The sequence below is a fragment of the Neopelma chrysocephalum genome, unplaced genomic scaffold (genome assembly GCF_003984885.1).
Source record: "Neopelma chrysocephalum unplaced genomic scaffold, ASM398488v2 Primary Assembly neopelma1_288, whole genome shotgun sequence".
Taxonomy (NCBI): Eukaryota; Metazoa; Chordata; class Aves; order Passeriformes; family Pipridae; genus Neopelma; species Neopelma chrysocephalum.
The window spans coordinates 9521-23359 of NW_020897950.1; the positions used below are offsets into that span (position 1 = coordinate 9521).

The 13839-nt window shown below is 67.2% G+C and overlaps 2 protein-coding genes across 2 annotated transcripts in view; both read left to right on the top strand.

The window, feature by feature from the left end:
- CRTC2 (CREB regulated transcription coactivator 2) overlaps positions 1 to 2039 on the top strand; it is a 9208-nt gene extending 7169 nt beyond the window's left edge. The window contains 4 exon segments of the mRNA XM_027704788.1: positions 610 to 813; positions 1205 to 1294; positions 1296 to 1380; positions 1744 to 2039. Coding sequence (XP_027560589.1) covers positions 610 to 813; positions 1205 to 1294; positions 1296 to 1380; positions 1744 to 1964 — 600 coding nt within the window. The 3' untranslated portion in view covers positions 1965 to 2039.
- Positions 2040 to 3490: 1451 nt separating this feature from the next.
- Positions 3491 to 13748, top strand: DENND4B (DENN domain containing 4B). The gene is given in 23 exon segments (XM_027704766.1): positions 3491 to 3617; positions 4913 to 5196; positions 5198 to 5217; positions 5953 to 6205; positions 6296 to 6365; positions 7040 to 7209; positions 7640 to 7881; positions 8135 to 8201; positions 8323 to 8381; positions 8464 to 8608; positions 9171 to 9305; positions 9307 to 9347; positions 9452 to 9552; positions 10073 to 10285; positions 10478 to 10623; positions 10747 to 10886; positions 10958 to 11008; positions 11010 to 11082; positions 11570 to 11776; positions 12208 to 12336; positions 12419 to 12563; positions 12972 to 13518; positions 13628 to 13748. Coding segments are annotated over 23 exon segments (3486 nt in total).
- The last annotated feature ends 91 nt before the right edge of the window (positions 13749 to 13839 follow it).

The following is a 13839-nucleotide window of genomic DNA, read 5'->3' on the forward strand; positions in this document are numbered from 1 at the left end:
CCCCTTGTCCTCCTCTTCCTTGTCCCCCTCCTCATTGCCCTCATCCTACTCTTCCTCATCCCCCACCTCATCCTCCTGTTTTCCATCCTCTTCCCTGTCCTCCTCCTCCCTTGTCTTTCTCGTCCTCATGCTCCTTGTCTTCTTCCTCCTCATCCTCTTCCTCCTCCTCCTTGTTACCCTTTTCTGTGTCCTCCTTTTCCCCGTCCTCCTCCCATTGTCCTTGACCTCCTTCTCTTCCTCCTTGTCCTGCTCTTCTTCCTCCTCATCTTCCTCTCATCCTTCTTGTCCTCTTCCTCATCCCCCTCTTCTTGTCTTCCTTCTCTCCCTCCTCCCCCTCACTCCTCTCACCTCGTTTCCATCCTCATCCTCATCCTCACCCCCAGGGCCCCTCTCGCCCCCATTACCCCCCCTCAGACCCCCCAGCCCTGCCCACATTGGGGGGACACTCCATGTCCCTCCCAGCCACCCCCCCCTGCCATGGGGACCCCCCTGGGCCCCCCCCGCAGCCAGGGGTGAGCTCGGGAGTCACAGTGCCAGCAGCCCCGGGGGGGGGCCGGTGGAGCCCCCCAAAGTGGGGGTGTCCCGCTGACCCCCCCCCTCTCTCCGCAGGGGGTGCCCCTGGACACCACGAAGCTGCCGGAGCAGCGGCTCCCACCGTACCCCTACGGCCAGCCCGGGGTGCTGCTGGGGTCCCAGCCCCCCCCGCGGCCACCCGCACCCCCCCCGCGCCCCTACGGCCCCCCCTACCCCCCCCCCGGCCCCTCCCTGGGGCAGCCCCTGGCGCAGCCCCCCGGAGACTTCGGCCTGGGCAGCGTGAGTGGGGGGGCACGGGGTGGAGTAAAGAGGGGGAACCCCTAATACAGCTCTGACCCACGGGGGGGCATGGAGGGAACATCGGGACGCCCCATGGGATCACCGAGGGGAATATGGGAATGGGGACCCTTGGGGGGGTCACTGGGGGGAACATGGTGATGGGGACCCTCAGAGTCATTGAGGGGGACATGGGGATGGGGGACCCCTCCAGGGGAGTCACTGGGGGGGACATGGGGTCAGGGGACACTCTGGGGGGGCTCACTAAGGGGATCACTGGGGGGACATGGGGACAGGGGACACGCCAGGGGGGCTCACTATGGGGGTCACTGGAGGGACATGGGGCCAGGGGACACTCCAGGGAGGCCACCCCTAACCCTCCTCCTCTCCACAGCTGGAGCAGTTCGGGATGGGGGACAGCCCACCCGGGAACAGTGGAGGGTTCCCCGACGACCTGGGGGCCCTCAGTTACCCCCTGAGCGAGGGGGGGCTACGACCCCTCTGCCCTGAACCGCCCGAACCTGAGCAACTGCAGCCGCCACGGGCCCATCCCCAACATCATCTTCACAGGTGAGGGGGCTGGGGGGCATCATGGGGGGGGTGGATGGGATGGGAGCTCTGAGTGTTGTCATGGAGGGGTGGGATGGGGGGGCAGTGGGGTATCAGAGGTGGGTGGGTGGATTGGGGGTCTGTGAGGTGTCACAGGGGGTCCATGGTGTGTCACGGGGCGTGTGTGTGTCCTGGGGGCTCTGGGGGCGTCACAGGGTCTCTGTGGGTTGTCATGGGGGGGTGTGCCCTGGGGTCTCTGGGGGTGTCCTGGGAGGGGGTGTGTGCCCTGGGCTCTCTGGGGGGATCACGGAGTCTCTGTGGGCCCCCCCATCCCTCCTGGGGCCGCACTGACACCCCTGTCGTCCCCCCCACCCCACCCCGCAGGCGACTCCCCCCCGGGGCTGTCGAAGGAGATCGCGACGGCGCTGGCAGGGGTTCCGGGTTTCGAGGTGGAGGGGGGGGCGCTGGGGGGGCTGGGGGGGCTGGAGGAGGAGCTGCGCATCGAGCCCCTCACCCTGGACGGGCTGAGCATGCTGAGCGACCCCTGTGCGCTGCTCACCGACCCCGCCGTCGAGGACTCCTTCCGCTCCGACCGCCTGCAGTGAGCCCAGCAGGCCCCCCCCGCCGCAGGGACCCCCCCGCGACCCCCGGCGCCGCCCCCGGGGCCACCCCCCGGCCCCGCCGCCCACTGCGCTCCCGCTGAGACCGGAAAAGGGAGCGTGGGGGGGCGCCGGGTGCCCCCAAAACGTGGCCATCGAGGGGTCTGCAGTGAGCGCGGGGGGGGGCTCCAGCAATGAGACCCCCCCTCAATTCCCACCCCCCGGGAAAAAAACAGGAAAACAGGGAAAAGGGGTTGATCCAGGTGCCCCCAAAGCGTGGCCATGGAGGGGTCCGACTGCCCCCAGGGAGCGGGGGGGGGGCTGCAGCACCGCAACCACCCCTCAAATTCCCGCCCCCGGTCCCGGCAGGCGCTGCTCTCCGGGAACACCCGGGAAAGGGGGGGAGGGGTGCAACCCAGGCCCTCTCCAGCCTTATGGCCCCCCCCAAATCCAGCCCGGGGGGTCCAGCACTGCAATCGCCCACCCCCCAGTTCCCACTTCCAGGTCCCGCAGATCCCTGTTCACATGGGAAAGCCCCAGGGCCACCTCGGAACTGGGAAAACTGGGGAAGGGGAGACAATGGGAGACAATCCAGGCCCCCCCTGGCCCCCCAAAATCAACCCCAGGGGAGTCCCAGCCCTGCGCTCCCCCCTCCGGTTCCCACTCCCTGCCCCCACTGGTCACTGTTCTCCCGGGAAAACCCTGGGAATGTTGGGGAGAGGGAGCAATCCAGGCGACCCTGAACCCCCAGACCTCAGCTGGGGGGGCCCGGCCCCCCCGGGGGTGGCTGTACATAAACCCGTAGGTAGAGACCCCCGGTTGGGGGGGGCAGGGGGAGCAGTTTCTGCCTTTATTTTATCATTTTTCTGGCTAATCATCATCTTTAAGGCAAAATCCCACTCCCCCCCCAATATGTACCCCCAGCCCCCCCCCCCAAATTACCCAACTGCTGGGGATGTGTAGAAAGCACTTGTAACTTTGTTCCCCCACCCCCCGAAAATTGCCCCCCCCCCCGGGGTAGCACGGGGGGAGGGCCCGTCCACGGGTGGGGGGCCCTGGGCCCCCCCGCCGAGGGAGCCAGAGTGATTTATAATTATTATTTTTTAAAATATATATTCTATGTTAATTAACCGCCCCCACCCATGCGTGGCTGATTTGGGGGGGGGGGTGCGAGAGGGGGGGGTTCAGCTGCTCCGGACCCTCCCCCCTTGGCCCTGCCCGGCCTTTGGGATTGGGGTTTCTTACTGGGGGGAAGGGGATCTTTTATTGAGGAAGGGAGGGAGAAATGGGGTCCCTTATTGAGGGGGCAGTAGGGTCTTACTGGGAGAGTGATAAGGGGGTCCCTTATTGGGGAGGGGGTGAAATGAGGTGTCTTATTTGGGGGTGACAATGGGGTCCCCACAATTCCTGGGGAGGCTTAGAGGGGCTTCTTGGGGGTGCTCGAAGGGGTCCTGGCAGTTTCTATGGGATCTGCGGGGGGAGTCCCGGGTACCTGGGGGTGTTGGGGGGGGGTGTCGGGGGGTGGGGGGACGATGCCCCCTGGCGGGTGCGGCGAGTCCTCCGGGCCGCCAGGAGTCGCTGCGGAGCCGCGCTCTGTGGCGGTCGCGGCCCAGCGGAACCAGGGACGGCCCGGCCCGGCCCGGCCCGGCCCGGCCTCAGGTACCGGGCGGGAACCGGGAGTCTTGGGGGGTTCGGGGGGACCGCAGAGAACGGAGGGCACACGGGAGGGCCGGGCCGGGGGGGCACCAGGGGGCGGCGGGCGCTGCAGGGCCCGGGGCAGGGCCTGTGGGGCGCGGGGGGGAATATGGGGGTGGGAGCGTGGGGGCGACATTGGGAGGGTACACAGGGGAGGACATGGGCACGGAGGACCCTTCTGGGGGGTCACTGGAGGGGACATGGGGATGGGGGACCCTGCCAGGCCGTGCACGGGATGTGACCCCCTCAGCCAAGGGGGTGTCGCTGGCACCAGGGGGTGTGACCCCCCCACCTCCCCGACTGAGGGGGTGTCACCGTCACCAGGGGGGTGTGACCCGCCCCCAGCCAAGGGCTGTCACCGTCCTCAGGAGGTTGTGACACCGCCCCCCCCCCCACGGTTAAGGGGGGTCACTGTCCCCGGGGCGTTGCGACCCCCCGGCCAAGGAGGCTGTGACCCCCACTCAGCCGAGGGGATGTCCCCGTTCCCAGGGGTTGTGACCCCCCTGGTTAATGGGGCTGTGCCCTCCCCTCCCGGGGGGCTCCCCTGGGGTCACGGTGCCCCGCCCCACTGTCCCTGCCCGGGGTCTCGATGTTGGGGTCGGAGTTGTTTTGCCCCCCTCGGGTGTTTGGGGCGTTGGGGGGCTCTCCATGGAGGGGTCGGGGCTGTTTTGTCCCCCAGGTGTTTTCGGGGGCTCTTCATGGAGAGGTCAGGGTTGTTTTGGCCCCCCAGATGTTTTGGGGGGCTCTCCATGGAGGAGTCGGGGTTGTTTTGGCCTCCCGGGTGTTTGGGGGGGCCTGGGGGGTGACGTGGGCGTTCACAGCCCCAGCACCCGTTTCCTTCCCCTTTCCTGCCTCTCCCCCTTCCCCCCTCCTGAGGCTCCAAGGACCCCCTGTCCTGGCAAGCTGGGGGTGCTGGGGATGGAGGGGGGGGGGGATGGGGATGAGGAGGCTCTGGGGACCTGGGGGGGGGCACAGGGGACAGATGCAGGAGGGGGACCCCAAACCAAGGGTGAGCCTGCAACCCGGGGGTGCCACGGCACGGGGTGGGCGTCCCACCTCTGAACACCACCCAGGGGAGCCTTCCGGTGCCAGGGGGGGCCCTGCTGGTCCCGGGGGGGGTCCCGGTGCCCCACGGCGTGACCGGAAACCTCCTCCCTTCCCGTGCTGGCGACTCCACGGGGCACCGGGGGGGGGGGTGGAGCTGGGAAAGGGGGGTCCAGTGGCTCCGGTGGCATTCCCAGGGTGTTCCTCCCCCCCAGATGGTGTGACATGGCGGACGAGAAGCCCCCCCCAGCTGGTGGATTACTTCGTGGTGGCCGGGCTGGCCGAGGCGTCGCGGGCGCTGGAGGAGGAGCCGGCACGGCCGGCGCGGCCCGCGGAGCCCATCACAGACGTGGCCGTGATCATCCGCTCCCAGGGCGAGGAGGTGCCCCAGGGCTTCACCTGCATCGAGACCACCACGTCGGGCCACCCCGTGGACCTCAACGCGGGGCTGCTCAACAACCCCCAGATGTTCCTGTGCTACAAGCGTGGCAGGGACAAGCCCCCCCCTCATCGAGCTGGGGTGAGTTTGGGGACACCCCAAGTGCTGCATGGGGGGCACGACGGGGTGGGAGAGAGGTTGGAAAGCTGGGAAAGGGGCTGGAGGTGCTGGTGAGAGTGGCTGGACGTGACCCAGGTATGCCTAGGTGGGCAAGGTCAGTGACACATGGGTTGGATCGGCCACAGGAGCAGGACAGGGGTTGTCCCCCTGTCCTGGGTCACACCTCAAGTGCTGTGTCCAGGTCTGGGCCCGTCAATTTGCTTTAAGGGGCTGGAGCACCAGGAGAAGGGTCTGGAGAACTCCTGAGGGAGCTGGGGGAGCTCATCCTGGAGAAAAGGAGGCTCGGGGAGACCTTCTGGCTCTCTGCAACTCCCTGACAGGAGGGGGGATCCCGAGGATCTTCTCCCAGGGAACAAGGGACAGGAGGAGGGGAAATGGCCTCAAGCTGTGCCAGGGCAGGGTCTGGTTGGTCATGAGGAGGAATTTGTTCCTGGAAAGGGTGTTCAGGCCTTGGAAGGGGCTGCCCAGGGAGGTGGGGGAGTCCGCAGCCCTGGAGGTGTCCAAGGAAGGACTGGCCGTGGCACTGAGTGCTCTGGGCTGGGGGCCAAGGTGGGGATGGGGCACAGGCTGGACTTGATGATTGTGGAGGTCTTTTCCAATCTTGGTGATTCTGGGATTGTCTGACTGTGGGATTCCGGGATCCTGAGGAGGGGTCACAGCAGCCCCCAGGGTCCCCCTCACTCCTGTCCCCCGCAGGGTGCACTATGAGGGCAAGGACCGGCCCAAGCCGGGCTACCAGATCCTGGACACGACCCCCTACAGCCGCTCTGCCAACCTGGCCTCGGGCTCCCCGGGCCACCAGCGCACGTTCCTGACGTTCCGGCGCGCGGCCGAGCCCCCCGGGCACCACAGCCTGGGCGTCACCGACATCTGCCTCGTCATGCCCAGCAAAGGAGAGACCACCCCCCACACCTTCTGCCGTGTCGACAGGAACCTTAACACCAGCATGGTGGGTCTACGGGGGTGCCTGATGATACCCCGATCCTACACTGACCCCCCTGATCCCGATCCCAGTCCCAATCCTGGTCCCTCCTTGCAGTGGGGCCCCGCCCTGTTCCTGTGCTACAAGATTGCCGTGGCCAAGGGCAACACACTGGTCTACGAGGCAGGTGGGGAGCTCAGGCTGGGGGGCCTGGACCCCCTCCCCCAAAGGGACCTTGGAGTCGTTTATTATTATTATTATTTTTCTTAAAAGTATATTTTATGGTAATTAACTCCCCCCCCACCCAGCTGGCACATGATGGATTTCGGGGGGGTGGAGCCCCTGGGCCTTCTCAGGGGGTTTGGGGAGTAAAAGAGGGTAGTTCAAGCGCTGAAGACCCCCCAACTCCTCCTGTCAGGCCCTCGAGGCTGGGGTCTCTTAGTGGGGAGGAGGGGGGTAGTGGGGTCCCTTACTGGGGACGGGGGGGTAAGGGGGTACCTTACTGGAGTCTCTAATTGGGGGGAGTGACAATGGGGTCCCTTACTGGGGGGAAGTGGAGTGCCTTGTTGGGGGAGCAGCAGAGTCCCTTACTGGGAGGGGAGTGGGTCCCTTACTGGGGTCTCAATGAGGTCCCTTACTGGGGCAGGGAGGCAATTGGGTCTCTTACTGTGGGGAGGTTTTAGGGGGGTGGGTTTGGGGGTCTCTGGGCACCCCCTCCTCATTGGGATGTGGGAGATGACCTGGGGGGCTCATCCTGGTGTCTGTGCGTCCCTGTGTCCCCCAGGGCTCCTGGGCCAGTACCCTGAGCAGGGGGGGGGAGGTCACCTGGGGGTCTCATCCTGCTGTCCCTATGTCCCCCAGGGCTGCTGGGCCGGTACCCCGAGCAGGACAGTGAGGCATTCCCGCTGCCCGAGTCGGTGCCTGTGTTCTGCCTGCCCATGGGGGCCACCATCGAGAGCTGGCCTGCGGGCACCAAGTACCCCCTGCCCGTCTTCTCCACCTTCGTCCTCACCGGTGCCTCGGGGGACAAGGCACGAAGGGCTCAGGGGATGGGGGATTCGGGAGGTGGGCAGGGATGCGGGCTGGGGGTACCCAAAGGTCTGGGGATGGGGTTCCCCAGGGCTGTGAGTTCCCAGTGCCACAGGTCCCCATTGCCCAGTGTCCCCAGTGCCATGGGATGGGGGTCCCCAGCTCTGCGTGGCCCCAGTGCTATGGGATGGGGTCTCCAGTGCCACAGGTCCCCATTGCCCAGTGTCCCCAGTGCCATGGGCTACATGTCCCCATCTCTGCATGCCAGGTGTCCACAGCACCATGGGATGAAGGTCCCCAGCTTTGCGTGTCCCCAGTGCTGTGGCATGGGGGTCCCCAGTGCCCTGGGCTGCGTGTCACCATCTCTGCGTGCCAGGTGTCCTCGTGCCCCGCTCCCTGCCAACACCCTCTCCCCGTGTCCCCCACCTGCAGGTGTACGGCGCTGCCATCCAGTTCCACGAGGCATTCCCGCGGGAGCGGCTGTCCGAGGGGCAGGCGCTGCGCCTGGGACTGCTCAGTGTGGTGGACAAACGGCCGGTGCCGGGCCGGTCCCTGCACACCCGCAAGAGCATCTGCGTACTGTCCCACTGGCCCTTCTTTGACGTCTTCCGCAAGTTCCTCATGTTCATCTACCGCTACTCCATCTCCGGCCCCCACGTGCTGCCCCTCGAGACGTGAGTGGGGGCTGGGGGGGGGCTCAGGGATGTTTGGGGCGGAGTTCGGGGTGGGTTTAGGGCGGGGTTAGGGGTGGATTTTGAAGCGGGTTTTGTGCTGGGAGGGTGTGGGGTTAAAGGTGGGGTTGGGGGAGTTGTGGGGGAATTTGGAGATGAATTTAGGGTGAATTCAGGGTGGGTTTGGGGATGAGTTTTGGGTGGGTTTTGGGGTGAGTTTGGGGCTGGGGTGACCTGTCGGGGTCTCTGCCCACAGGCACATCTCCCACTTCATGCACAACGTGCCCTTCCCATCCCCGCAGCGCCCGCGGATCCTGGTCCAGGTGAGCCACCTCAGAGGGCACTGTGTGGCCCCAGTGCCCCCCCAACACATCCCAGTGCTCCTCAACCTCCCCCCGTCCCCGTGCCCCCACCCCAGCCCACCGTGTCCCGCTGTTCCCACAGATGTCCCCCTACGACAGCCTCCTGCTGTGCCGGCCCGTGTCGTCCCCACTGCCGCTCAGGTAGGGGCGGTTTTGGGGTCCTGGAGGGGCACACACGGGTGGGGGGGGGCCATTGGGGCAACCCGGTGACATCCCCCCTCAGTGGGGCCAGTTTCCTGACGCTGCTGCAGAACCTGGGCCCCGACAACGCCGTGGCCCTGCTGGTGGCCGTGCTCACCGAGCAGAAGCTGCTCATCCACTCGCTGCGCCCCGACGTGCTGACCAGCGTGGGAGAGGCCCTGGTGGCGGTGAGTGACCGTGGGGGACACCCCCTGGGGCTGGGGGGCTGCATACTGGGGGACTGGGGGGCTAGGGGGCTGCAGTGCTGGGAATCCCCCATTCTGTGTGTCTGGGGACCCCCAATCCTATGAGGCTGGGGGTCCTCATCCTGTGGGGCTGGGGACCCACAGCCCTGGTGATCCCAATCCCATGGCGCTGGAGACCCTGGTCCCACAGTTCTGGGGATCCTGGTCCTGTGGCACTGGGGATCCCGGTCCCAAAGCACTGGGAACCCACAGCTCTGGGGATCCTGCTCCCACAGCTCTGGGGCCCTACAGCTCTGAGGATCCCCGTCCCACCTCTCTGGGGCCCCACAGCACTGAGGATCCTGGTCCCACAGCACTGGGGATCCTGGTCCCGAAGCACTGGGGTCCCACAGCACTGGGATTCTGGTTCCACAGCACTGGGATCCTGGTCCCACAGCTCTGGAGACCCCAGTGGTGCTGGAGATCCTCATCCCACAGCTCTGGGGCCCCCCCCGTGCGCGTGCCGGGGGCCCCGCGGCACTGACCACCCTCGTCCTGTCCCCAGATGATCTTCCCCCTGCGCTGGCAGTGCCCCTACATCCCGCTGTGCCCGCTGGCGCTGGCTGACGTGCTGTGTGCCCCCGTGCCCTTCATTGTAGGCATCCACTCCAGCTACTTCGACCTCTACGAGCCCCCCCCGCGACGTCATCTTCGTCGACCTGGACACCAACACCATCTTCCAGTGAGTGTCCTGTGCTGATCTTGGGCCGGGGAGTGGGTGGGCGGTGCCCAGGGGGGAGTCTGGGGGCAGTACCCGCCCTGCCCTCCCTGCCCTGTGCCCCCTAGGAGCGAGGAGCGGAAGCTGCTGCCGCCCCGCGCGCTGCCCCGGCGGCCCTGCAAGGTGCTGCTGGCCACCCTGCACAGCCTGGCCCAGCAGCTGGACGAGCGTGAGTGGGGAACCTGGGGGGTCCTGAGGAGGTCTGGGGGGTTAGGGTTAGGGTTGAGGTCCTCCCATAAGGACGAGGGCAGCTGGTTTGGAGGTATCTTAGTTCCTCAAAGAATGATTCATTGGTGTCATTGTCCTGGCTGGGTGGTCCATAGGAGACCCCCCCGGTGATGTTTGTCCCTAAATCCTTACCTGGAGGGTCCCAACTGCACCATGGCCAACTGGGACCATCCAAACCAGGAGGTTCCCAACCATTCCATGGCCAACTGGAACCACCCAAACCTAGAGGTTTCTGACCGTGCCATGGCCAACTGGACCCATCCAAACCCAGAAGTTCCCAACCATTCTGTGACCAACAGGAACCACCCAACATGGCTCTCCATGGCCAACTGGTACCACCCAAACCCCGAGATTCCCAACAATGCCATGGCCAATGGGAGCCAGCCAACCTGTGTCCCCCAGCCCGGTTCTGGTCCCTGCGGGTGTCCCCAGTGCTGATCCTGTCCCCCTTGTCTCCGCAGTGCTGAGCGCCCCGGACGAGGCGCCCCCAGAGCTGGTGCTGAGTGCGGCGGAGGGCGTGGGGGCACGGCGGGCGCAGCTGGAGCTGGAGGCGAGGGCGGCGTTCCTGCGCTTCATGGCCTGTGCCCTGCGCGGGTACCGCTCCTTCCTGCGCCCCATCGCCCCTGCACCCGCGCCTGCCGAGCGCGACGCCGGCAGCCTCTTCGCCCTGCAGGGTCAGTGCGGGCACAGGCTGGGCTGGGCTGGGGTGGGAGGGGGGTCGTGTGGTGACCATCCCATCCCCATCCAATCCTGTCCCATCCCATCCACTTCCATCTTGTCTCATCCCATCCCACCCCATCCCGTCCCGTCCCGTCACATCCTATCCCATCCCACCCATCCGTGCCTCCGGTGCTGTGTGCCTGCAGGGTTCCTGCGCTCCCGGGACCGGCAGTACCAGCGGTTCTATGGGCAGCTGCTGAAGACGCAGCTCTTCACCCAATTCATTGAGGACTGTTCCTTCGCCAGCGATCGTGAGCCCTGCCTCGAGTTCTTTGACACCTGCGTCGACAAGGTGTGTCCCCTCTGTTCCCCCTCCGTGTCCCACCACCCCTACCTTGAATTCTTTGTCAACTGCATCAACAAGGTGTGTCCCACTGCACCCCCGTGTCCCCAGTGACCCCTGTGCCCCCCCCAGGTGCAGGCAGACCTGGAGAAGCCGGAGGACACCCCTCTGATGGAGCTGGACGACCCCCGTGGCGGGGAGCACACGGTGTTCATCACCCCCCCAGAGCAGCCGGCAGGGCCAGATGGGGCCGAGCCCCCGGCGCGGTACAGGTTAGACCCTCCCCCCCCAGACCCCTGCCCACCTGCCAGCCCCCAAACGCCCGTCACCTGTGCCCCCCCAGGTACGACGGGTTCCCCACCCTGTGCCCGGAGCTGCTGGAGCCCCCCCCGGGACCCACTGGTGGCTCAGCTGTGCCAGGCCCGGAGCAGCGCCCCGAGCAGCCCCGCCCCTCGCAGGACCAAACAGGTGGGTGGCACACCTGGGCAGGGGGATGTGTGAGACGGGACACCTGGACAGGTATGTCTGTGTGAGATGGGACACCTGAACAGGTGTTCACCTGTGATGACAGCTAGACAGGTGTCCCCTTGAGCTGTGACACTTGTCCAGGTGCCCCCATGAACTCTGACACCTGCCCAGGTGCCCCCCCTGGATGTCCCAGAGTCCCCTAACCCTTGTCCCTGTCCCTGTGAGCCATACCCCCTCTCCAGGTGCCCCTCTGACTCTTGTCCCCTGTTCCCTTGAGCTGTGACACCTGGACAGGTGTCCCTGTGGGCTGTCACTCCTGGGCAGGTCCCCACCTGGGACAACACCTGGACAGGTGTCCCCCTGGGACAGGTGTCCCCGTGATCTGTCACACCTGGACAGGTGTCCCCACAATTCGTGCCCCCTCTCTGGGTGCCCCCCCCATAGTTCCCGCCCCCTAGTTGCCCTGACGCCGTGTCCCCGTGCCCAGGAGATGAAGGTGGCGCAGCGGGTGGCTCAGAAGTCGTCGGCAGTGCCGGAGCTCTGGGCACGGTGCCTGCTGGGCCACTGCTATGGCCTCTGGTTCCTGTACCTGCCCACGCACGTGCGCGCCGCCCCCGCCAAGCTCGGCGCCCTCCAGCTGGCCTACGATGTCCTGCGCCAGATGGAGCAGCACAAGGTGGTGCTGCCCGATGAGGTGAGTCCTGCCAGGGCCAAATCTGCACTGGGATTGTTGGGAAGGGGCTGCCTCGGGGAGGTGGGGGAGTGCCCAACCCTGGGGATGTCCAGGGAAGGACTGGACGTGGCACTCAATTCTCTGGGCTGGGGGCCAAGGTGGGGATGGGGCACAGGGTGGACTCGATGGGCTGGGAGGGCTTTTCCAACCTGGAGAGTGTCCAAAGGAGGGACACGAGGATGGGGAATGGTCTGGAGAGACCACACAAGGAGCAACTGAGGCTTGTTCAGCTGGAGGAGGACTGGCCGTGGCACTGAGTGCTCTGGGCTGGGGAACAAGGTGGGGATAGGGCACAGGCTGCACTGGATCCGGGGGGGGGTCTTTCCCACCCTCCAGTGTCCCGTGGGTGGGGTTGGGGGTTTCCCGTGCTGACCCGTTTTCCTCTCCCCCAGGTGTGTTACCGCATCCTGATGCAGCTGTGTGGGCAGTACGGGGAGCCCGTGCTGTCCGTGCGCGTCCTGCTCGAGATGAAACGCGCCGGCATCGTCCCCAACACCATCACCTACGGCTACTACAACAAGGTGACCCTGCGGGGGGACACCCCGGGGGGGGGTGTCCAGGGGTCCCCCCAGCCCCGGCTGACCCCGCTGACCACCCCCCCAGGCGGTGCTGGAGAGCAAGTGGCCGGCGGGGACGCAGGGAGGGCGGCTGCGCTGGGCCAAGCTCCGGAACGTGGTGCTGGGGGCGGCCCAGTTCCGGCAGCCCCTGCGGCAGCGGGAGCGGCGGAGCAGCAATGGGGACCCCCCGGGTAAGGAGGGGGTGCGGGGGGGGACATGTCACCTCACTGACACCCCCTTGTCACCTCCTGACGAGGGCCAAGACCCCCTGAGTAGGCAGGGAGTGGGGGTGCCACTGTCACCTCAGTGACACCCCCTTGTCCTCTCCTGGCAGGGGCTGAGTCCCCCCGAGTAGAGGGGATCGAGGGGAGGCTTGGGGGGCCCTGTCACCCCACTGACACCCCCCTTGTCACCTCCCGACAGGGGCTGAGCCCCCCTGAGTAGGAGGGGTTGTTGGGGTGACAGGGAGCCCTGATACCCCCTTTGTCCCCCCCATTTGTCCCCCCCGAAGTGACTGAGCCCCCCCCCCGGTAGGAGGGGTTGTTGGGGTGATGGGGGGCCCTGTCACCCCCCTGATGCCCCCTTTGTGTTCCCCCCAGGTGACCGAGCCCCTCCCCCTCCACGCCCCCCCCTGCAGCGTCAGACCACCTGGGCGGGGCGCAGCCTGCGGGACCCCCCCCCCGGCCCCCCGGCTTGTAAAGAGCGGCAGCCTCAGCTTCCCCCGCAGCGAGGGGGGGGCCCGGGGGGGGCCCGGGGAGCCCCCCCTGCTCCCCGCAGCCCCCACCCCGCCCTCGGGGCCCCCCCGGCCGCGGGGCCCCCCCGGCTCTGCCGACGGGAGCCTGTCCGACATCAGCTTCCACACGGACGAGAGCGACCCCCGGGGGGACGAGGGGGGGCCCGGGGGGGGGGCCCGGGGGAGGCTCCGGGGCTCCCGGCAGCGGGGGCGGCACCCCGAGGCGGGGGCTGGCGGCCAAGCTGCAGCAGTTGCTGTCCCCCGGCAAACGGGCCCCCCCACGCCCCGCAGAGCCGCCCCGGGAGCGCCGGGGATCGGAACCGCGGAACTACCGGGACACGCCCCCCCGGCGCAGCCCCGCGGAGCCCTCCCGGCTGCGCCCCCGGGAGCGCCCCGAGTCCACGGCGTCCGAGGTACCGCCTGTGGGGAGGGGCTGGCTGGCTGGCTGGCTGTCCCTTTGTCCCTCCGTCTGTCCCTCTGTCTCCCCCCGGGACCCCCCTGACTGTGTGTCGTCCCCCCCAGAGCTCTGTGTCCAGTGAACTGGACTTGTCGGACGCTTCGGGGGGCAGCGCCGGGGCCCCCAAATCCACCGAGCCCCCCTCAGATGGGACAGCAGGGATGGAGCCCCCTGCCCTGGAGGTGAGGGGTGGGGGCCAGGGGGGTTCGGGGAGTCAGAGCTCAGATCTGGGGGGGGAGCAGAGTAAAGGGTTTAGGAGGGGTTTGGGGGACAGACC